The sequence below is a fragment of the Alternaria novae-zelandiae genome, assembly GCF_023758075.1.
Source record: "Alternaria novae-zelandiae strain BMP 2774 chromosome Unknown scaffold_20, whole genome shotgun sequence".
Classification (NCBI taxonomy): Eukaryota; Fungi; Ascomycota; class Dothideomycetes; order Pleosporales; family Pleosporaceae; genus Alternaria; species Alternaria novae-zelandiae.
This window is the reverse complement of record NW_026056980.1, coordinates 23,435-43,237: the sequence shown is the minus strand read 5'-3', so window position 1 is coordinate 43,237 and position 19,803 is coordinate 23,435. Positions and strand designations below refer to the sequence as shown.

General features: G+C 24.2%; 1 protein-coding gene across 1 annotated transcript; it reads left to right on the top strand.

Annotated features, from left to right (window-relative positions):
- Window positions 1–117: 117 nt before the first annotated feature.
- Window positions 118–1,413, top strand: J4E88_008566 (uncharacterized protein; the record flags this gene model as incomplete). Its single annotated transcript, XM_049402176.1, has 3 exons — window positions 118–238; window positions 294–434; window positions 527–1,413. The coding sequence occupies 3 exons, from the start codon at window positions 118–120 to the stop codon at window positions 1,411–1,413; spliced, it is 1,149 nt and encodes a 382-aa protein (XP_049251847.1).
- Window positions 1,414–19,803: the final 18,390 nt, after the last annotated feature.

Here is a 19,803-nt window from a genome sequence, read left to right as displayed (position 1 = left end):
ACTTTCCTCGTTCAATCTATTGCTCGCATACCCTGTTGTAGCGATGCGCATTACATAAGTAGGCGTGCCACGCATGCCTGCTTCTGCAACGAGACTTTCGTCTCCCACTGCGCTGAGATGAAGACGTTGACGGGATCGCTCGTCGCCTTGACGTGGACGACTTTCTTCTCCGCCTGTGCCCACGGGTGGCCAGCGCATGACGAGATCGTCCAGTCCATCCAGGAACGCGCCACCGCTGGTATTCGCGACGCACCTGCAGACGACTTCGCAACGTACTGACCCTTCGTGTCCAGACTTCATCGATCTCGAGGCAATACCTGGCTTCAACCTCAGTTCCGCTCTTGACAGCATCGCGTCGACGTACCTCGGTGACCAGGTGCAAGAGCTGCTACAGCGCAACAGCTCCAATGTCACCACCATCGTCGATGTGCACGGTAAGCCTTTCCCACCACCATGTGGTAATCGACCTGATGAAGCTTCATAGCGCATTGCGTTCCCGACTGGTATCGCGCAATCGCCCCGACAGCCGGCGGGAATCCAACCCCCTTCTGGAACGTCAGCGGGCATCTTAACTTCATGACGAGCCAAGGCATCTCGCACGCGGTTGTGGCATTCTCCTCGCCCGGCGCAAACGTGTATCCTGGCAATCGAGAAGCGACCAATGCGCTTGCTCGGCTGATCAACGAGCAGTCCGCAGCGTACGCGCGAGTCTACCCCAGGCACTTCTCGTTTTACGCCGTCGTGCCACTGCCATATACCCAGGATGCCATCGCCGAAGCCATATATGCTCTGGACGCGCTTGGAGCCACCGGTATCGCGCTCTACTCCAACTTCGAAGGTCGATACCTTGGTGACCCGGCCTTCACGCCCTTCTTCCAAGCTATGAATGCGCGCGGGGCCGACCAGATCATATACGTTCACCCAACGACCCCGTACTTACGCATCAACGGCTCACTCATCGAAGCAAACCCAACAACGTATCCAACCGGCAACATAGAATTTTACTTCGAAACCGCGCGCGTACTCCAAGACCTCGCCGTCACGCAGACAATCCTCAACTTCACCAACATCAACTACATCATCCCGCACGTCGGCGGCGCATTCCCGTCTGTCGCGGACCGCCTGTTGAAGTCGTTCCCCGCGATCTACGACAGCACCCTCGAGGCTTTGCAGACACGCTTCTACTGGGATTCCGCGGGCCTAACGTACTTCCACCAGGTCGGTGGCCTTCTCGCGTACGACATACCGGCATCGCAGCTCTTGTTTGGTACAGATTACCCGTACGCGCCAATCTTCACGTATGCGCCTTCGCTGGTAGGGATTGAGACGTCGCGGTTCGTGGACGATGCCGAGCGTACGGGTATCTTCTTTCGCAACGCGCAGAGGCTCTTTTGTAATTACGCCTTCTATTAGAGTTAACTCTATTACGTGTAAGATAATATTACGTACAATATTAGAATATAGTATAGACTTTAGGGTTAGGTTTTAGAAAGAATAGTAACTTTTTTATTTTTTTTAAGAATATTATAGTATTTAAAATATTAGCTTAAAAGATTAAGTAGTTACTAAGATAAGTAAAAAAGATAAAAGTCTATACTTTTTACTAAGACTTTCTATTAACCTAAATTAATAAAAAGTCTTAGTATTATTATTTTTTCTACTTTACTATTTTCTTTATAGAAGAATAAACTATTTTATCTTTAATAAATTTATACTTAGAAATTTTATTTATATATATATAAATAGAATAGCTATATAATTTATAAGAAATATATAAATTAAAAAAGTATTAAGTATTTATATATTAAAAAAGAGTAAAGAATATATAGTCTAAATATATATATTTATAAACTTAATATAGTATAGTTTTTTAGTATATAAATTTATTATTAGAGTTAGAGATAATTAATAATTAAAAATATTTAAGTATATTATAATTATTATACTACTAAAGAAAGTTAAAATAAAATCTCTAGCTATATATCTAAGAGCTAAGTAATTATATATCTATAATAATATAGTTATAACTATCTTTTATATTTAATATACTTTCTAGAGTAGTAAAAGAATTAATCTACTTTATTAAAACTAATTCTATTAAATCTACTATAATTAGTATACTCTAGTAGAGTCTAGACTTAAGAATCTAAAGTATAGTAGTTAATTATAGTCTAAATAAGTATTAAATTATACTTAATACTATTAGTAGTAAACTTTTACTTATTTAAATATAGTTTAATAATCTAGAAATTAACTTTATTAGATTAAAACTTACTTTATAGTAGTTTAGAATTAGAGAAGAATTCTTTACTCTTACTAATAAATTACTAGCGTTTATATTAGCTATCTACTATATTTTTCTATTTTTAATAACTATAATTATTAGTATATAACTATTAAAATATATCTTAAGATTTTAATAATAGTATTATAATTATATATACTTATTTTTTAATACTTACTTTACTTTATATACTATTATATATAGTTATTAGAGTTATACTAATATTAGAGATTAAAGTTTATATATAACTCTAAGTAGACTATATAGATATTTTATAGTATATTAAGAATACTAAGTCTATATATACTATTTTTCTAACTAGCTACTTTTCTATCTACTTTTTTATATAAATACGCTTATATCTATTATATAATAAATAGACTTACTATATAATATCTAGTACTTCTATTAAATAATTACTAGTTTTAGTGCTAACTATATTAGAATATATAATATCTAGTAGAAACTAAGCGTAGAATAGCCTATACGTAATAAGTTTAGTTTAGAAACTAAGTATAGTTATCTAAGAACTAAGTATATTAATTTAAGAACTAAGTATACTAGTTTAAGAACTAAGTATACTAGTTTAAGAACTAAGTATACTAGTTTAAGAACTAAAAGTAAGATTTAAGAACTAAGTATTCTAATCTAAGAACTAAAGAGCTTAATTAAAGAATATAAAAAACTAAGAATCTATTTAAAGCTTAAAAACTAAGTAAAGCTATTTAAAAACTATACTAATTTTAGTATCTAATTCTAGATAAAATAGCTCTTATATAAATAGGTAGTAAATATACTACTATATATATTTATAAAATCTAATCTATAGTAGATTACCTTAAATAATCTACTAATCTTAGTAATCTATAAAACTAGCTAGTAATCTATAAATCTAGTTAGTAATATAGTAATTTAATACTATTATCTACTAAATAGTTAAAAAAAAATTACTAACCTATTATAGTTTAGTATAGTTATTAAGTATTTTAGTTAAAATCTAAGAAAATCTAGTAGTAATCTATAAAACTAGCTAGTAATCTATAAAACTAATATTATATAATAGTAGCTAAGTAGTAAAAGTATCTAACTAAAAGTAGAAATAAGCTAACTTAGTATAGTATAGTATAGTTATTAAGTATTTTAGTTAAAATTTAAGATAATTTAGTAAAAAGTAATAAAACTAGCTAGTAATCTATAAAACTAATATTATATATTATAGAATATATCTCTAGATACTCTTATAGAGTATTTTATATAATTATACTAGTATAGATTAAGATAAGCTTTTAGAAGCTTTACTACTTAAAAGAGCTTTCTAAGTAAGCTTATAATATAATAATTTATCTTTTATTTATCTCTATACTTCTAGATATAATAGTTATAAGTCTAGTACTTTAAGAAGATAATATAGTTCTATATTTATATACTTAAGATATAAGGCGTTTAATAAAGTATAGTAATTCTAATTCTATTACTAATCTTTATACTTCTCTAAGAAGTACTTTTTTATTACTTATAATAAGTAACTTTATAATAATCTTTATAGAAGTATTTATACTTACTAACTTAGTGTATTAGCCTAAGTAGTTTATATAGTTTAAATTCTATACTCTAAGTAGAAAAGTTTAGACTAATATTAACTCTAACACTAATATAGCTACCTCTATCTAGATAAGTATTCTAATAGCTTTAGAGCTAGTAGTAATTATATAGAATACTTTAGTTAATAAGCTTTATATTAATAAGTATAACTTATTTATTATAAAGTATAATATAGAAGTAATAGAATAGTAGTTAAAGAGTACTTATATTAGATATCTTTAGAACTAGATTAATTAGACTATTAGTCTAAAGCTTTTTACTTCTACTATACTTTCTATTTCTATAGAAAAAGAAGCTATATTATAAATACTTATTAAATACCTTAAGTCTACACTTTCTCTAGAAGAGAACTATACTAAGAATTTTATATACTTATAGTATAGAGTATATCTCTAGAAAGTATAATAAAAATATATTAACGCTAAGTACTAGTAATAGAAGTACTTTTATATTTTAGTCTAAGCTAAAGTATATAAACTTACTAAAGTTAATAATATACTTATAGTCTAGAACTATTTAAAAGTAATTAGTGTTAGACTTTCTTTAGAATAGAGATACTTTATATAGTAGAACTTTATTAAAGCTTTTACTATTAGTAGAATATAAATTACTCTTAAATAAGTATTAAAGATTTTTACTACACTAACCTAAAAGTATACTACTTACTCTACTAGTAGAGGTAGTATATTTACTATTATAGAAGTATAGTAATAAGCTTCTAGTAATAATAACTTAGCTTAGAAGTCTAAAAAGAATTATCTATATAGATAGTACTATAAGTAGTCTACTACTATATATAAGTGCTTAGAAATAGTACTTATAAGAAAATCTCTAAAGCTTTCTACTAAAGCTAAGACTAAGATTATTACTAAGCTTAAGAATTTAAAGTATAATAGTCTAAGAAGAGCTCTTAATAAGAAGAGTTAGACTACTTTATAGTAAGAATAGATTAAGAGTCTAAGCTCTATCTATCTAGAATTAATTTAGATAATACTTATTAACTTTACTTTTATTATAAGTTAGCTAAGTATTAGTAGTATATACTTAACTATAGATTTTAATATCTATTTACTTTTTATAAGTACTATCTTAGATAATAGAATAGTAGTATATTTTATTAATAATATATTTCTACTTAAGTTTAAGACTTTTATAAGAGTATATAAATTCTATACTATAGAAGTAGAAAGCTTTTTCTTCTAGATACTAGAATATAGTATATAAAGAATTAAAAATACTTTAACTAGAAAAAGAAAACTATATATAAAAAACTTTATTCTAATAAATATAGCGCTTATAAAAGAATTCTATATTAATATAGTTTTAGAAGTAGCTTTTAATAAAGCTAGACTATAGTATCTTAGACTAGACTTAATACTTTATATAGAAATACTCTCTAATAACTTTATACTAGTAAAGCTTAAGAAAAAGTATAAGCTTATATTTATTATATATAATTTTTTAAAGTTTTATCTAACTATAATAAGTATAACTAATAACTAATACTTATAATAATTCTAAAAAAGCTTTTTTTAGTTTAATTTAAAGAAGCTTTAGTATATAAAAGTAGACTATCTAGATCTAGAAGCGCTATAAGCTTTTATTAAGAATATATATAATATATATATTAAAAAAATAAGCTAAAGTAAGTATAAGTATTATACTATTACTTATATAAAATAGTATATCTCTAGATAACTATATAAGAAAGCTCTAAGACTTTATTAGTAAATATTATAGAATCTTTTTAATTTTTCTATAGACTATAATAGAGAGCTTTAGATTATACTACTTAAAGATAATTATAGTAGTAAAATCTATTAGTATACTCTTTAAGCTAAAATACTTATTAAGATTATAAAAGTCTTTTATAATTTTTTAAGCTTTCTTATAGCTTAATATAAGCTTAATATCTATATTATTATTTAGAATAATAATATTATAATACTATTTTAAAGAGATTAGTTATACTTTAAGATTTAAGCTAAAGAGTAAATATTATAGAATATACCTCTAGATGCTCTTTAAGAGTATAGCACGTAATTATACTAGTATAGATTAAGATAAGCTCTTAGAAGCTTTACTACTTAAGAAAGCTTTCTAAGTAAGCTTATAATATAATAATTTATCTTCTATTTATTTCTATACTTCTAGACGTAATAGTTATAAGCTTAGTGCTTTAAGAAGATAATATAGTTCTATATTTATATACTTAAGATGTAAGACGTTTAATAGAGTATAGTAATACTAATTCTATTACTAATCTTTACGCTTCTATAGAAGCACTACTCTATTACTTATAATAAGTAACTTTATAATAATCTCTATAAAAGCTTTTATACTTACTAACTTAGTATATTAGTCTAAGTAGTTTATCTAGTTTAAATTCTATACTTTAAGCAGAGAAATTTAAGCTAACGTTAACTCTAACGCTAAAATAGCTACTTCTATCTAGATAAGTGTTCTAACTACTCTAGAGCTAGTAGTAATTATATAAAACACTTTAGTTAATAAGCTCTACGCTAATAAGTATAACCTATCTATTATAAAGTATAAGATATAAGTAATAGAGTAGTAGTTAAAAAGTACTTATATTAGATATCTTTAGAACTAAGTTAATTAGACTATTAGTCTAAAGCTTCTAGCTTCTACTATACTTTCTATCTCTATAGAGAAAGAGGCTATATTATAAGTACTTATTAAATACTTTAAGTTTATACTTTCTCTAGAAAAGAACTATACTAAGAATCTTATATACTTATAGTATAGAGTATACCTTTAGAAAGCGTAATAAGAACGTATTAACGCTAAGCGCTAGTAATAGAAATACTTTTATATTCTAGCCTAAGCTAAAGTATATAAACTTACTAAAGTTAATAATATACTTACTATCTAGAACTATTTAGAAGTAATTAGTGTTAGACTTACTTTAGAATAGAGGCGCTTTATATAGTAGAACTTTATTAAAGCTTTTACTATTAGTAGAACTTAAGTTACTTTTAAATAAGTGTTAAAGATTTTTACTACGCTAATCTAAGAGTATACTACTTACTCTAATAGTAGAGATAGTATATTTACTATTATAGAAGTACTATAATAAGCTTCTAATAATAATAACTTATTCTAGAAGTCTAAGAAGAATTATCTATATAGATAGTACTATAAGTAGTCTACTACTATATATAAGCGTTTAGAAATAGTACTTATAGATAAACCTCTAAAGCTTTCTAATAAAGCTAAGGCTAAGATTACTACTAAGCTTAGAGACTTAAAGTATAATAGCTTATAGAGAGCTCTTAATAAGAAAAGATAAACTACTTTATAGTAAGTATAGATTAAGAAACCTAGCTCTATCTATCTAGAGTTAATTTAGATAATACTTATTAACTCTACTCTTATTATAAGTTAGCTAAGTATTAGTAGTATATACTCTACTATAGATTTTAACATTTACTTACTCTCTATAAGCACTATCTTAGATAATAAAGTAGTAGTATATTTTATTAATAATATATCTCTACTTAAGCTAAAGACCTTTATAAGAGTATATAAATTCTATACTATAGAAGTAGAAAGCTTCTTCTTCTAGGTACTTAGATATAGTATATAAAGAATTAGAAATACTTTAACTAGAAAAAAAAAACTATATATAGAGAACTTTATTTTAATAAGTATAGCGCTTATAGAAAGTTTCTATATTAATATTATCTTAGAAGTAGCTCTTAATAAAGCTAGACTATAGTATCTAGAGTTAGACTTAACACTTTATATAGAAACGCTTACTAATAACTTTATACTAGTAAAGCTTAAGAGAAAGTATAAGCTTATATTTATTAAATATAATTTTTTAAAGTTTTACCTAACTATAATAAGTATAACTAATAACTAGCGCTTATAATAATTCTAGAAAAGCTTTTCTTAGTCTAATTTAGAGAAGCTTTAGTACGTAAAAGTAAGCTACCTAGATCTAAAAGCGCTCTAAGCTTTTATTAAAAATACGCGTAATATATATATTAAAAGAATAAGCTAAAGTAAGTATAAGTATTACGCTATTACTTATATAAGGTAGCGTATCTCTAGGTAACTATATAAGAAAGCTCTAAGACTTTATTAGAGAATCTTATAAAATCTTTTTAACTTTTCTACTAGTTATAATAGAGAGCTCTAGATAATAGTGCTTAAAGATAATTATAGTAGTAAGATCTATTAATATACTCTCTAAGCTAAAACGCTTATAAAGATTATAAAAGTTTTTTATAACTTTATAAGCTTTCTTATAGCTTAGTATAAGCTTAATATTTATATTATTATCTAAAATAATAATATTATAATACTATCTTAGAGAAGTAAGTTACACTTTAAGATATAAGCTAAAGAGTAAAGAATTATTATAGAGTGTACCTCTATTTATATCTATAAACTAAATAGAGAAGTAGAGAGAGTAGATTAGAAGATAATTACTAAGTCTATTAAGATAAAAGTTAGTATAAATCTTTCTAAAAAGCTCTAGCTAGATATTATAGAAGTAGTAACCTAGCTATATAATATAAGTCTATTATATACTTATAATCTCTTAGTATCTAATACTATACTTAACGTATAGTATATAGAGCATAGTAAGAAGGTTTATACTATTATAGCTAATCTTTACTTAGATTAGAGTACTATTTACGTCTATAGCTATAGAGCTTATCTACTTAATAAAGAGTAAGTAGCTAAATAAAATAAGTATAACTTTAAAGTTATACTAAAAGATTATATTAGATACCTAGTAGAATATAGAGCGTCTAATATTTATAGAATATAGGTTCTAAAGCTTAATTAAATAATTATAATAAGAAATATAAGCTTTAATAAAGAGCTTTTCTATAAAAGTAGCGCTAAAGGTAGCTAGAAGTACTTAGTAGAAGAGCTTATATATATTATTAATCTTCTATATAAGAATAAGCTATATAATATAGAAGAAGTATATAAAGATATCTTTAACTAGCTCTACACTATAGTAGATAAAATATAAGACTAGTATACTTCTAAAAACTTTATCTAGAAGCTAGAGAGTAGTATATTATAGCTTACTATTAAATAGGCTAGCTAGCCTAATTAATAAGTAGTATATAATATATCTTCTATATAGGTAGAAAGCTTAGCTAGCTAACTACTAGAAATCTATATAAACTCTTAAGAGTATACTAGCCTATTTACTCTAGAGTAAATACTAAAGTCTAGAGCGTACTAGACTATAAAGTCTAGTTAGAAGTATAATAGTAACATTTAGAAAGTGCACTAAACTAAAGAAAAGCGTCTACTAGTACTAAGTAATAAATAGCTTTCTAATATAGAGAGCTTTTATTAGAATAAAGTATATAGTACTTATTAGAATAGAGTATCTCTAAGTATACTATATTTCTATATACGCTTTATATTTAGAACTTCTCTAGAATAAAGTAAAATAGAACTACTATCTACTTCTAGACTAACACGCTAGAAGTGTAATTATAAGAAACTAACGTAATTAAGCTCTAGAATTAAAAAGTAATATAAAGACCTAGAAGTAGAAGAACTAGAAGTTTATACGCTATATAATCTATAGAATAGTATATAAGATAATAATCTTCTAAATAGTCTTCTCTAATACTTATATAGAGTAGAAAAAAACTATAAAAAGCTTATAACTATTTACTTAATTATAGTAGCTATAATCTTAGATAATATACTTCTATAGAAGTATAAGCTATCTAAACACGTATACTATAATTAACTACTACTACTTCTAAAGAAGTATAAAGATCTTAGTAACTATCTATATAGAAAGCTTTTCTATAAAGCTTATAATAAAAAGATAAATACACTCTATTAAGTAGATATCTAGAAGAAGATTAAGCGCTTCTTAGTATAAAAGCGTCTACTTCTACTAAAGTAGATATTTATATATAAAGTTAATTAGAATAGCTACTTTATTAAGTATAAAGCTTATATAGTAGTAAGAGAAAATCTATAAGTAATTAATTCTATATACTCTACGTATATAGTAATACTTACCTTACGCTCTTTTAGAATAGTAATAGTAATAGTAGCTAAATTTAATCTAAAGATTCTTTAATTTAATATTATAGAAGTATTTCTTTATATATACTATAAGCACTAGCTAGTTATAGTATATAATATACTAGATAGCTTTAAGAAGTCTAGTAAGTATATAAAGCTTAAGCGTACTTTCTATAAACTAAAAAACTTTTTACTACTTTAGTATAAAAAGCTCTTATATATAGTAAAGAAAGTAGATCTTATTACTTTTAAAGAAGAGCTTTATCTTTTCTTTAATAAATAAAGAAAGATTCTTCTACTCTTCTATATTAATAATATACTACTTATATATTACTATACTACTTATTAAAGAGCTTTATAAGTTACTAATATAATAAAAGTAGTATATAACCTAAAAGAGAAAGGCCTAGTTAAATAGTTTCTAGAAGTAAAAGTATTACGTAATTATACTACTTATACTATAATACTTATATATAATAAGTATTTAGATAAGCTTACTAAGAAGTTTAACTTAGAGAGCACTTTATTAAGTTCTACTATACTACTTCTAAGTTAAGAGCTTATAAAGTTAATAGATAAAGTAGATAAAAAGATAGTTAAAGACTACTAAGAGTGTATTAGATTACTACTCTATATAGCTATTATACTATAGTTTAATATAGTATATACTACTTTAAAGCTTTTATACTTTCTTATAAATCTAAGTAAAGAGTATATTAAAGTAGTTAACTAAGTAATTATATACTTATATAAAACTTACTATTAGACTATCTACTATAGAGCGTACTCTAGAGTAGAGCTTATAATTTATAGTAATACTTCTTTTATAGATAATCTAGAGACTAAGCGCTTTTTATAGAGCTATCTTATTATACTCTTTAGAGATACTATTATTTAGAAAGTAGTATAATAAGTAACTATAATAACTTTAACTATAGAAGTAGAGCTTCTTATCTTTAAGTATATTAGTAAAGAAGTAATAGCTTTTAGAAGGCTATTTTAGAAGCTTACACTTATCTTAGAAGTAGTGTAGATAATTTTCTATAATAACTAGTAGACTATATACTTAGTAGTTAGCGCTAATAAGTATATAATAACACGCTTTAGATATATTAATATCTAAAATATATAGCTAAGGTAAGAGTATACTAAAGAGTCTTTTAGAGTTAAGTACCTAGAGACTAAAAGTATACTAGCTAATAGGCTTACTAAAAATCTATTAGTTTAGTAATTTACCTATATTAAGAAGTAGTTAAATATAAAGAATATTAAATTATTAGTAGTATTATAAAGCTTATAAAGTATAAAAGAGTTTTTAGCTACTTTTCTTAGAGAGTAGTAGAAAGTATATTTTAAGTATAGCTTCTTTTATAAGTCTATAGAAAACTACTTATTAGAAAAGGCTTTTATTAAAGTATATACTCTAAAAAGCGTAGTAAGATAAGAAAGTATATACCTAGAGCTATAATTAGAGTAACGCTTTTTTAGTTATCTAAGCGTAAAGTTAGAAAAGTACTACTAGTTATTAGTAGTATTCTTATAAGCTTAAAGATACTTAAACTCTAAGATAAAAAACTAAGAAAGTATAACTTTCTCTATAAACGTAAATATATAACTAAGTTTAGTAGTAATACTTTTATAGATAACTATAATAGTATTATTAGTAATAGTCTTAGAAGATATACTTCTATTATTATTATTAGAGAGTACTATACTATTATCTATAGTTTTATTATAGTTAACTTACTTAACTACTAGATAAAGTTCTATAAAGCTTATTAGCACTAAGAAGTTAAAGCACTAGAATAAAACTTACTAGAAGAGCGCTACTTAGAAGTAGAAGTATTATTAGTCTTATTATTAAGATTAGATTAAGACTACTTAATACTAGAAGTATTCTTAGACTTATTAGTGTTATACTCTATTTTTAAGGTATTAAAGCTTTACTTCTTACTATACTTCTAGATTATATAGCTATACTTAAAGTACTACTTAAAAGTAGTATTATAGTTATAGATAAGCTTATAAAAGTAAGAATTCTTAATATTAAGTAGATAACTAGTCTTTAGGTTCTACTTTATAGTGCGAAACTAATTAACTATATACTTAGTAATCTTCTCTATATACTTAGGTCTAAAAAAAAGTTAGTAAAGCTTTTTAAGCTTAAAAAAGAGTATATATATATATTATTATATCTATAATTACTAATAGCACTAGTAAGGCAGCGCTTAGACTTCTTACTTTTATTAATACTTATATAGTTTTTATAGAGAGAGTTAGTAGCCTTTCTAGTACTTATAGACTAAAAGTATTAGAGGTACACTATTTTATAGAGCTTACTAGTAGTAATAAAAATAAGCTTTTTAGAGCTACGCTTACGTATAGACTTAGTTACTAAAGCTTTATTATCTTTATTATTAGAATTTTTATTAAGCGTATACTTCTTACTATTATACTCTTTATTATTATACTTATTAGAAGAATTAGTAATATCTAAACTATTAGACTAGATAGAGAGCTTTAGATTAAAAAGAGAGCTCTTTATACTACTTATAATAATAAAAGAATATCTTTTCTTAGAAGTAGAGCTAGAGAAAAGTAAAGTGTTATAAACTATACTACTTTCTTAAGAAATAGAAAGCTTATTTAAGGCTTTAGTAGAAAGCTTAGAAGTGTTAGAAGAGATAGTAGTAGAATTCTTAGAAGTAGAGCTTTTAGAACTAAAAGAACCTAAAAATAGAATATTAGAATAAGTATTACTAGTAGCTAAAGAACTAGAAACTATAATAGTAACTTTAGTAAGCTACTTATAGAAATTACTAGAAAGCTTCTAAGAGAGCGTAGCAACGTTAGAATTATAGTTAGTATACTCTTTCTAGATAGTCTTACTAGCCTACTTATTATTATACTTTTCTATTACGCTAATAGAATTAGTAGACTACTACGCTTAGTAAATTACTTTTTCTAGAACTATCTCTTAATAGAGCTTAATAGCCTTTAGAAGTAGAATTTTAAAGTATTCTTACTTAGTATACTACTTATTAATAAAGCGCTTATTCTTAAACTTAATATACTTAGTTTTAGTAAACGCTTTAGCTTTAGAATTCTTATTACTACGCTCTAAGTTGCGCTTAATCTACTTATTACGCTTATAATATAAACGCTACTTATTTTCTATAGCTTAACTAGTAGTATAATACTTATAAGTAATCTTATTATAATACTTTTACTCTACTTTATTCTTAGTCTTAAAGTTATAAGCATACTACTTATTAGCGTACTTCTAGGCAGCGCGCTTATTATAATATAAAATATTATTAGCTTACTCTTAAGTAACTATATTACTATACTTAGTAAATAGATTAGACTTCTTAGAAGTGTAAGTTAGAGTAGTAAATAAGTTATAGGTAGAAGTAAAAGTACTTATAGAACTAGAGCTCTACTTCTTACTAGAAGAACTACGCTTAGAAAAGCTTTTAGAAATACTATAAAGCTTATTTAAGTACTTATAATTCTCTACTTTAGAGAGAGTAGCTAGGTACTTAGAAAAGTTAAAGGTATTAGAGCTTAATAGCTTAGCTTTTAACGCGCTTACGTAACTAAAACTTAAAGAAGTTACTTTAGAGGCGCTTATAGAGCTAGAACTAAACTACTTATTTTTAGAAGAGTAGCTATTCTTATACTTATACTTATTTCTTTTTAATATAGTACTAGAAAGCTTAGAGATAGATATAAAGAGATATACTTAGTTTAATTAGTATAATAGAGTATACTACTAGAGTTAGTAAGCGTACTAATAAAAATTAAAGATACTTACTCTTATTTTAGATAAGAGGTAGAGAGCGTTTAGCTAATTAAATAATTTTTAGTAATATTATAATTAGCGCGCGTACGCTAAGTAAGCTCTTAGTACTACGTACGCTCTAATAAGTATATAACTAGTGTTCTTAGCTATAATAAAAGAGCTTATTATAACTACGTAGCCTACTTTTATAAGCTACTTAGAGAGTATATTATAGAATATACCTTTAGATACTTCTTAAGAGTATAGTATATAATTATACTAGTATAGATTAAGATAAGCTCTTAGAAGCTTTACTACTTAAAAAAGCTTTCTAAGTAAGCTTATAATATAATAATTTATCTTCTATTTATTTCTATACTTCTAGACGTAATAGTAAAGTATTATTATAAAGTATACTTTTATCTATACTTATAAACTAAATAAAGAAGTAAAGAGAGTAGATTAAAAAATAATTACTAAGTTTATTAAAATAAAAATTAGTATAAATCTCTCTAAGAAGCTCTAGCTAGATATTATTAAAGTAGTAACCTAGCTATATAATATAAGCTTATTATATACTTATAATCTTTTAGTACTAAATACTATACTTAATATATAGTATATAAAGTATAGTAAGAAAGTCTATACTACTATAGCTAACTTTTATCTAGATTAGAGTACTATCTACGCCTATAGCTATAGAGTTTACTTACTTAATAAAAAGTATATAGCTAGATAAAATAAGTATAACTTTAAAGTTATACTAAAAAACTATATTAGATATCTAGTAGAATATAAAGCGTCTAATATCTATAGAATATAAATTCTAAAGCTTAATTAAGTAATTATAATAAAAAATATAAGCTTTAATAAAAAGCTTTTCTATAAGAGTAAGACTAAAGAAAGCTAAAAGTACTTAGTAGAAAAGCTTATATATATTATTAATCTTTTATATAAAAATAAGCTATATAAAATAAAATAAGTATATAAAAATATCTTTAACTAACTCTACACTAACTTTATTAGAATTAATAATAATAAACTATTATTATATAAAATATAGTATATACGTAGTAATCTTATAGTGTAATATTACTAGTATATAGTGTAATATTAGTAGGTATAGAGGTAATATTAGCTATAGTAAGTGTAATATTAGTAGGCCTAGAAGTAATATTAGATAACTAATATTATTTATTTTAATCTAAATTTATAATTTAAATTATTTTGTCTACACTATAACTACGTAGATAAGACTATTCTCTAAATTATAAGTATTTTAGAAACTTTATAATTCTAGAAGTACTTTTTCTTACTATATTACTTATAGATATTAACTTAAGTAATAACTTATTAAATATAAAGCTATAAGTAAGTATAGTTTTAGAATTATATATATTCTAAAAACTTTATAATTCTAGAAGCGCTCTTATTATAACTACTCTATTACTATTTTATTTAGTCTCTAATAATTTTAAGAACTATAACTTTATAATTTCTAAATACTTCTTTCTAAACTAACTTACTTACTATACTACTTTTTTTTATACTACTATTTATAATTATTAATATACTATTAAGTAGCACTAATAGATTAGTATCTTAGAAATAATATAGCTTCTTAAAAAAAGTATATTCTATTAGTAGATTCTAGTTATATATATACTTAACTACTAACTACTTAATTCTTATTACTAACTTAACTACTAGCTTATTATATTTAAATACTATTTCTATCTACTATATAACGTAAGCTTATATAATCTTTTTCTTAACCTAGTTATTTAGATTTATACTATATAGTAGTAATATAAAGATACTAATTATTCTAAATTACTTCTTAAGAATATTCTAGCGCTTACTATAATCTAGGTACTCTCTAAACTTAATCTAAAGCTTTCTATTCTTCTTTTTTATAGCTATTCTCTCTAATTTCTTTTTATATATAAGTGTAAATAATATTTTTTTTATAATACTACTATACTTTTACTCTTTTTAACCTATTTCTATACTCTATCTTTTTATTTTCTTATATATCTACTTATATTTCTTATAAAATATATCTATTTTCTAATATTATTATATTTAACTTACTATTATATTAGTATAAGTTTATTAGACTTTAAAGTACCTCTTTCTTAACTTATTAGTTTCTAGTTCTACTTATATTTCTAGTAGTGCTATATTAAGAGTTTATACTAACTATTAAGTAAGCTATATACCTAGTATATAAAAAGCAAAACTAAAACTCTTATCTTTAACTAGTTCTAGCTTATTAAAGAGCTATAAACTCTTTACTCTCTATTACTTCTATAAAATAAAAATAGTAGCCTAATCTTTAAATACTTCTATTATTTCTATAGCTTTTACTATTTTAATTATATAAGTAATTATATTTAAGCCTACGTTTAGTATTTATTAAGTCTATTAATAATAACATTACTTTTTAACTAATATTATCTCTAGATTTTAAATAGTTTTCTAATTCTAAATACTTATTATTATTTATATAAGTTAAAGGTTAAAATAATTAACTATATTTTTATTAACTTACTTAGTTATCTTTTTCTACTTACGCTTTAATTCTAGCTACGTATTAGATATATATTTATTATTTATATACTAACTATATAGCTTCTCTTATATATTTTTATCTTATATACTTCTAAGTAAATAGTTATAATTATAATTAAGAACTTTAAGAAGCTTAGATTTAGAAATATTTTAATATATCTATTATAAAGTGTTTATTAGACTTTATAATATAAACGCTATATATAGAACTAAGTTATCTAGAAGATAAATAAATATTACTAGTTTTATACTAGATAGACTATTCTAGATAGCTTATCTAATTACTTATAGATTTAGCGTATTATTTATAATAGTATTAGAGATAATATAAAATATAGAATAAGCTACTATATCTACTAGTAGTAGTTATATTATTACGCGTAGTATTAAGTAAATATAAAAGAGTATTTCTATATAGTTAAGCTAGAAAGATAGATTTACTAACTCTATATCTATACTTTTTTTAGTTAGCTTATAGCTATAGCTTTATTTTAAGTATACTACTTAGCTTAGTTTCTACTACGCCTATATAAAACTATAGCGTAGTTTTTATTTTAATCTAAAATTTATATTTAAATTATCTCTTTTACTTTTACTAATATACTACCTAATATATTAATTCTAAAATAACTTATCTATAACTATAAGTATAGAGCTCTAATTTACTTTATCTATAGTATTATTATTCTCTCTTAAACTATCTTATTCTATTTTAAAAACTAATATTAAACTAACGTTACTACGTCTAAATGCTATTTTATTCTAAGTACTATTATAGCTATATAAAAAGACCTTAATTTAAAGACTAAGTATAGTAATTTTAATATTCTATTAATAGCTATTTCTATTATATATAGTTTTACTATTTATATAAAATCTTATTACTATAATTAATATAGTACTATAATAGAAGACGCTAACGCTAGTAGTAATATATAGTTATATCTATAAAACTAATATACTTTATTTAGATCTAATTTACTATAATATATTAGTAGTACTAACTAGTATTTCTTTTATATTAGAAAAGTTACTAGCTAATACTTCTTTATAGGCGTTCTATCTATCTACTAAAATACTTTAAAGTATATAAATTTAATATATCTAACTATAGTAATATAGAAGTAGATATTATAACTTTTTCTTTTAATACTTCTATTAACTAAAGTAGTAGCTTACCTTAACTTAAATCTTTATCTAAAGTTACTAATACTATATTACACTATACGTAGATTACTATACTACTATAAACTATATCTTTTCTTTATAAGTAGCTATAGATAGCTAAGTAATAGACTATAAGTAAGTATAATAAATTTCTTATATAGATTCTAATCTACTTTAATATTTTTATAAATCTATAGGTTATATATATATTATTTCTTACTATACTAGAAAGTATATTATAGAAGTGTATAGTATTATATACTACGCCTTTAGTAGAGAAATTAAACTATAAGATATACTTACTCTATAACATAGTAAAGACTATAGTCTAAATCTAGTAGAATATTATAGCTTAGAGTAGCTAGTATACTTATATCTATATAGTTAAAGAATACTTTTAAAATATTCTACTATACCTACTTACGCCTTACTAGAACTTTAATCTTTACTATACTACTACTATATAAAAGATATTTCTCTTCTTCTATTATATATTTAAGTAATATTACTTTACACTATTAATATTATATCTAAGAAAGAACTAGTATACTATATAGAAAGCTATTTATAATTATCTCTATAATATTAATAAATTAGAAAAGTATAAATTTAACTTTAGATATAACTATATAATATTAGAGAAACTAGAGAGATTTTACTATATATTTTAGATATTTCTTATTATATAAATATTATATACTACTAATATAAAGCTAACTATATTAGAATTCTAACTTCTATACCTAAAGGCTGCAAAAACTAGTTAAAGCGTTTATTCTACACTAGATCTAAAATAGTATAGCGTATAGTAAAAGGCTCTACTCTACTAGTAAAAGGCTTCTAAATTATAGCGTTAGGCTATATAATAATATTATAATAAGTTGTAAAAAGGCTCTAAATAATACTATATAGTGTAAGGCTCTAGTAAAAGACTTCTACGTTCTAGTAAAAGATAGGTAGAATATACTAAAAGGCTATACTAAAAGGCTATATTAAAAGACTATATTAGAAAGCTACTATATCTAAGTAAAAGGCGCTTAAGGTATAGCTACGCTGCGTAATAAAGAATATAATAGTAACTAATAACCTAATAGTCTACCTACAAAGATACTAGTAAAAGACTTATTATATATAAATTTTCTTCTATATAATATAGTAAATCTCTCTTCTATCTAAAAAGCTAGGTATATAATATTGTATATAGTCTATTCTATTCTAGAGATATATAAGATAGCTATCTTATATTTATTATCTCTTATCTTAGATAACTCTAGACTTAGATAGCCTAATCTATCTACTTAAATAAAAGCTTAGAGTTTAAGTTAGGTCTATTCTACTTCTATAGTTCTATATACTATAATATATTATTACTAGTAACGCTAGTCTTATTAGTGTTATCTACTTATATTTTTTAGCCTATAATCTCTATAGTCTATTCTACAGCGCTAGCTTATATAGCGCTTTATTAACTATACTATACTAGTTCTAATAATAGTACCTACGTTATAGCCTATTACTTCTTATTCTCTATATATATTACGTTTTTAAGTCTACTCTACGTAGCGTATATTACGTGTAATATTATATTATAGAGTACTTTTTATTGCGTAGTTACCTTCTTTAGTCTCTATCTATACTCTACTCTCTATCTTTATTACTATTACTAACTATATCTATACTATCTACGCTTCTATAATTATCTAAATTATATACTTCTACTATTTAAAAAGACTATAACCTATTCTCTACTAGCTCTATTAGCGACTCTACTAGATAGTTTTCTAGATTACTTTTATAGATTACCTTAAGAAATAGCTACTTAGAAGAGAGTTTCTTCTATATATAGCTTATAAGTAATAGTTCTACTACTTTATAAAGACTACTAACGTTATTATTATATTAGGTAACTATCTCTATCTAGTTTTCTAGTCTTAGAATTAGCTTCTACTCTATAAATAAATTTAGAATAGACGCTTTTAGTAGTAGTATAAAGATACTAGAACTAAACTTTTACTTTAGTATCTACTAACGCTTTCTATATTCTAAGTACTAGTTCTAGTTGCAATACTTAGCTATATACTTAATCTATATTAACTTTTTATCTACGTTACTACTAATCTTATAGAAAAGTTATTCTTTAGTAACTATTACTATACTCTACTCTTTTATACTTATAAGCTTTCTCTATCTTCTTAGAATATTCTCTAGCTATTTATATTCTAAGTAAAGAGTAGATATTATCTATTAATACTATATATTACTTATAATTTCTATAGTTTTACTATAATATATAGTTACTAGTAGTGTACAAAAACTCTATATCTTACCTATAGATAGCGCTCTCTTA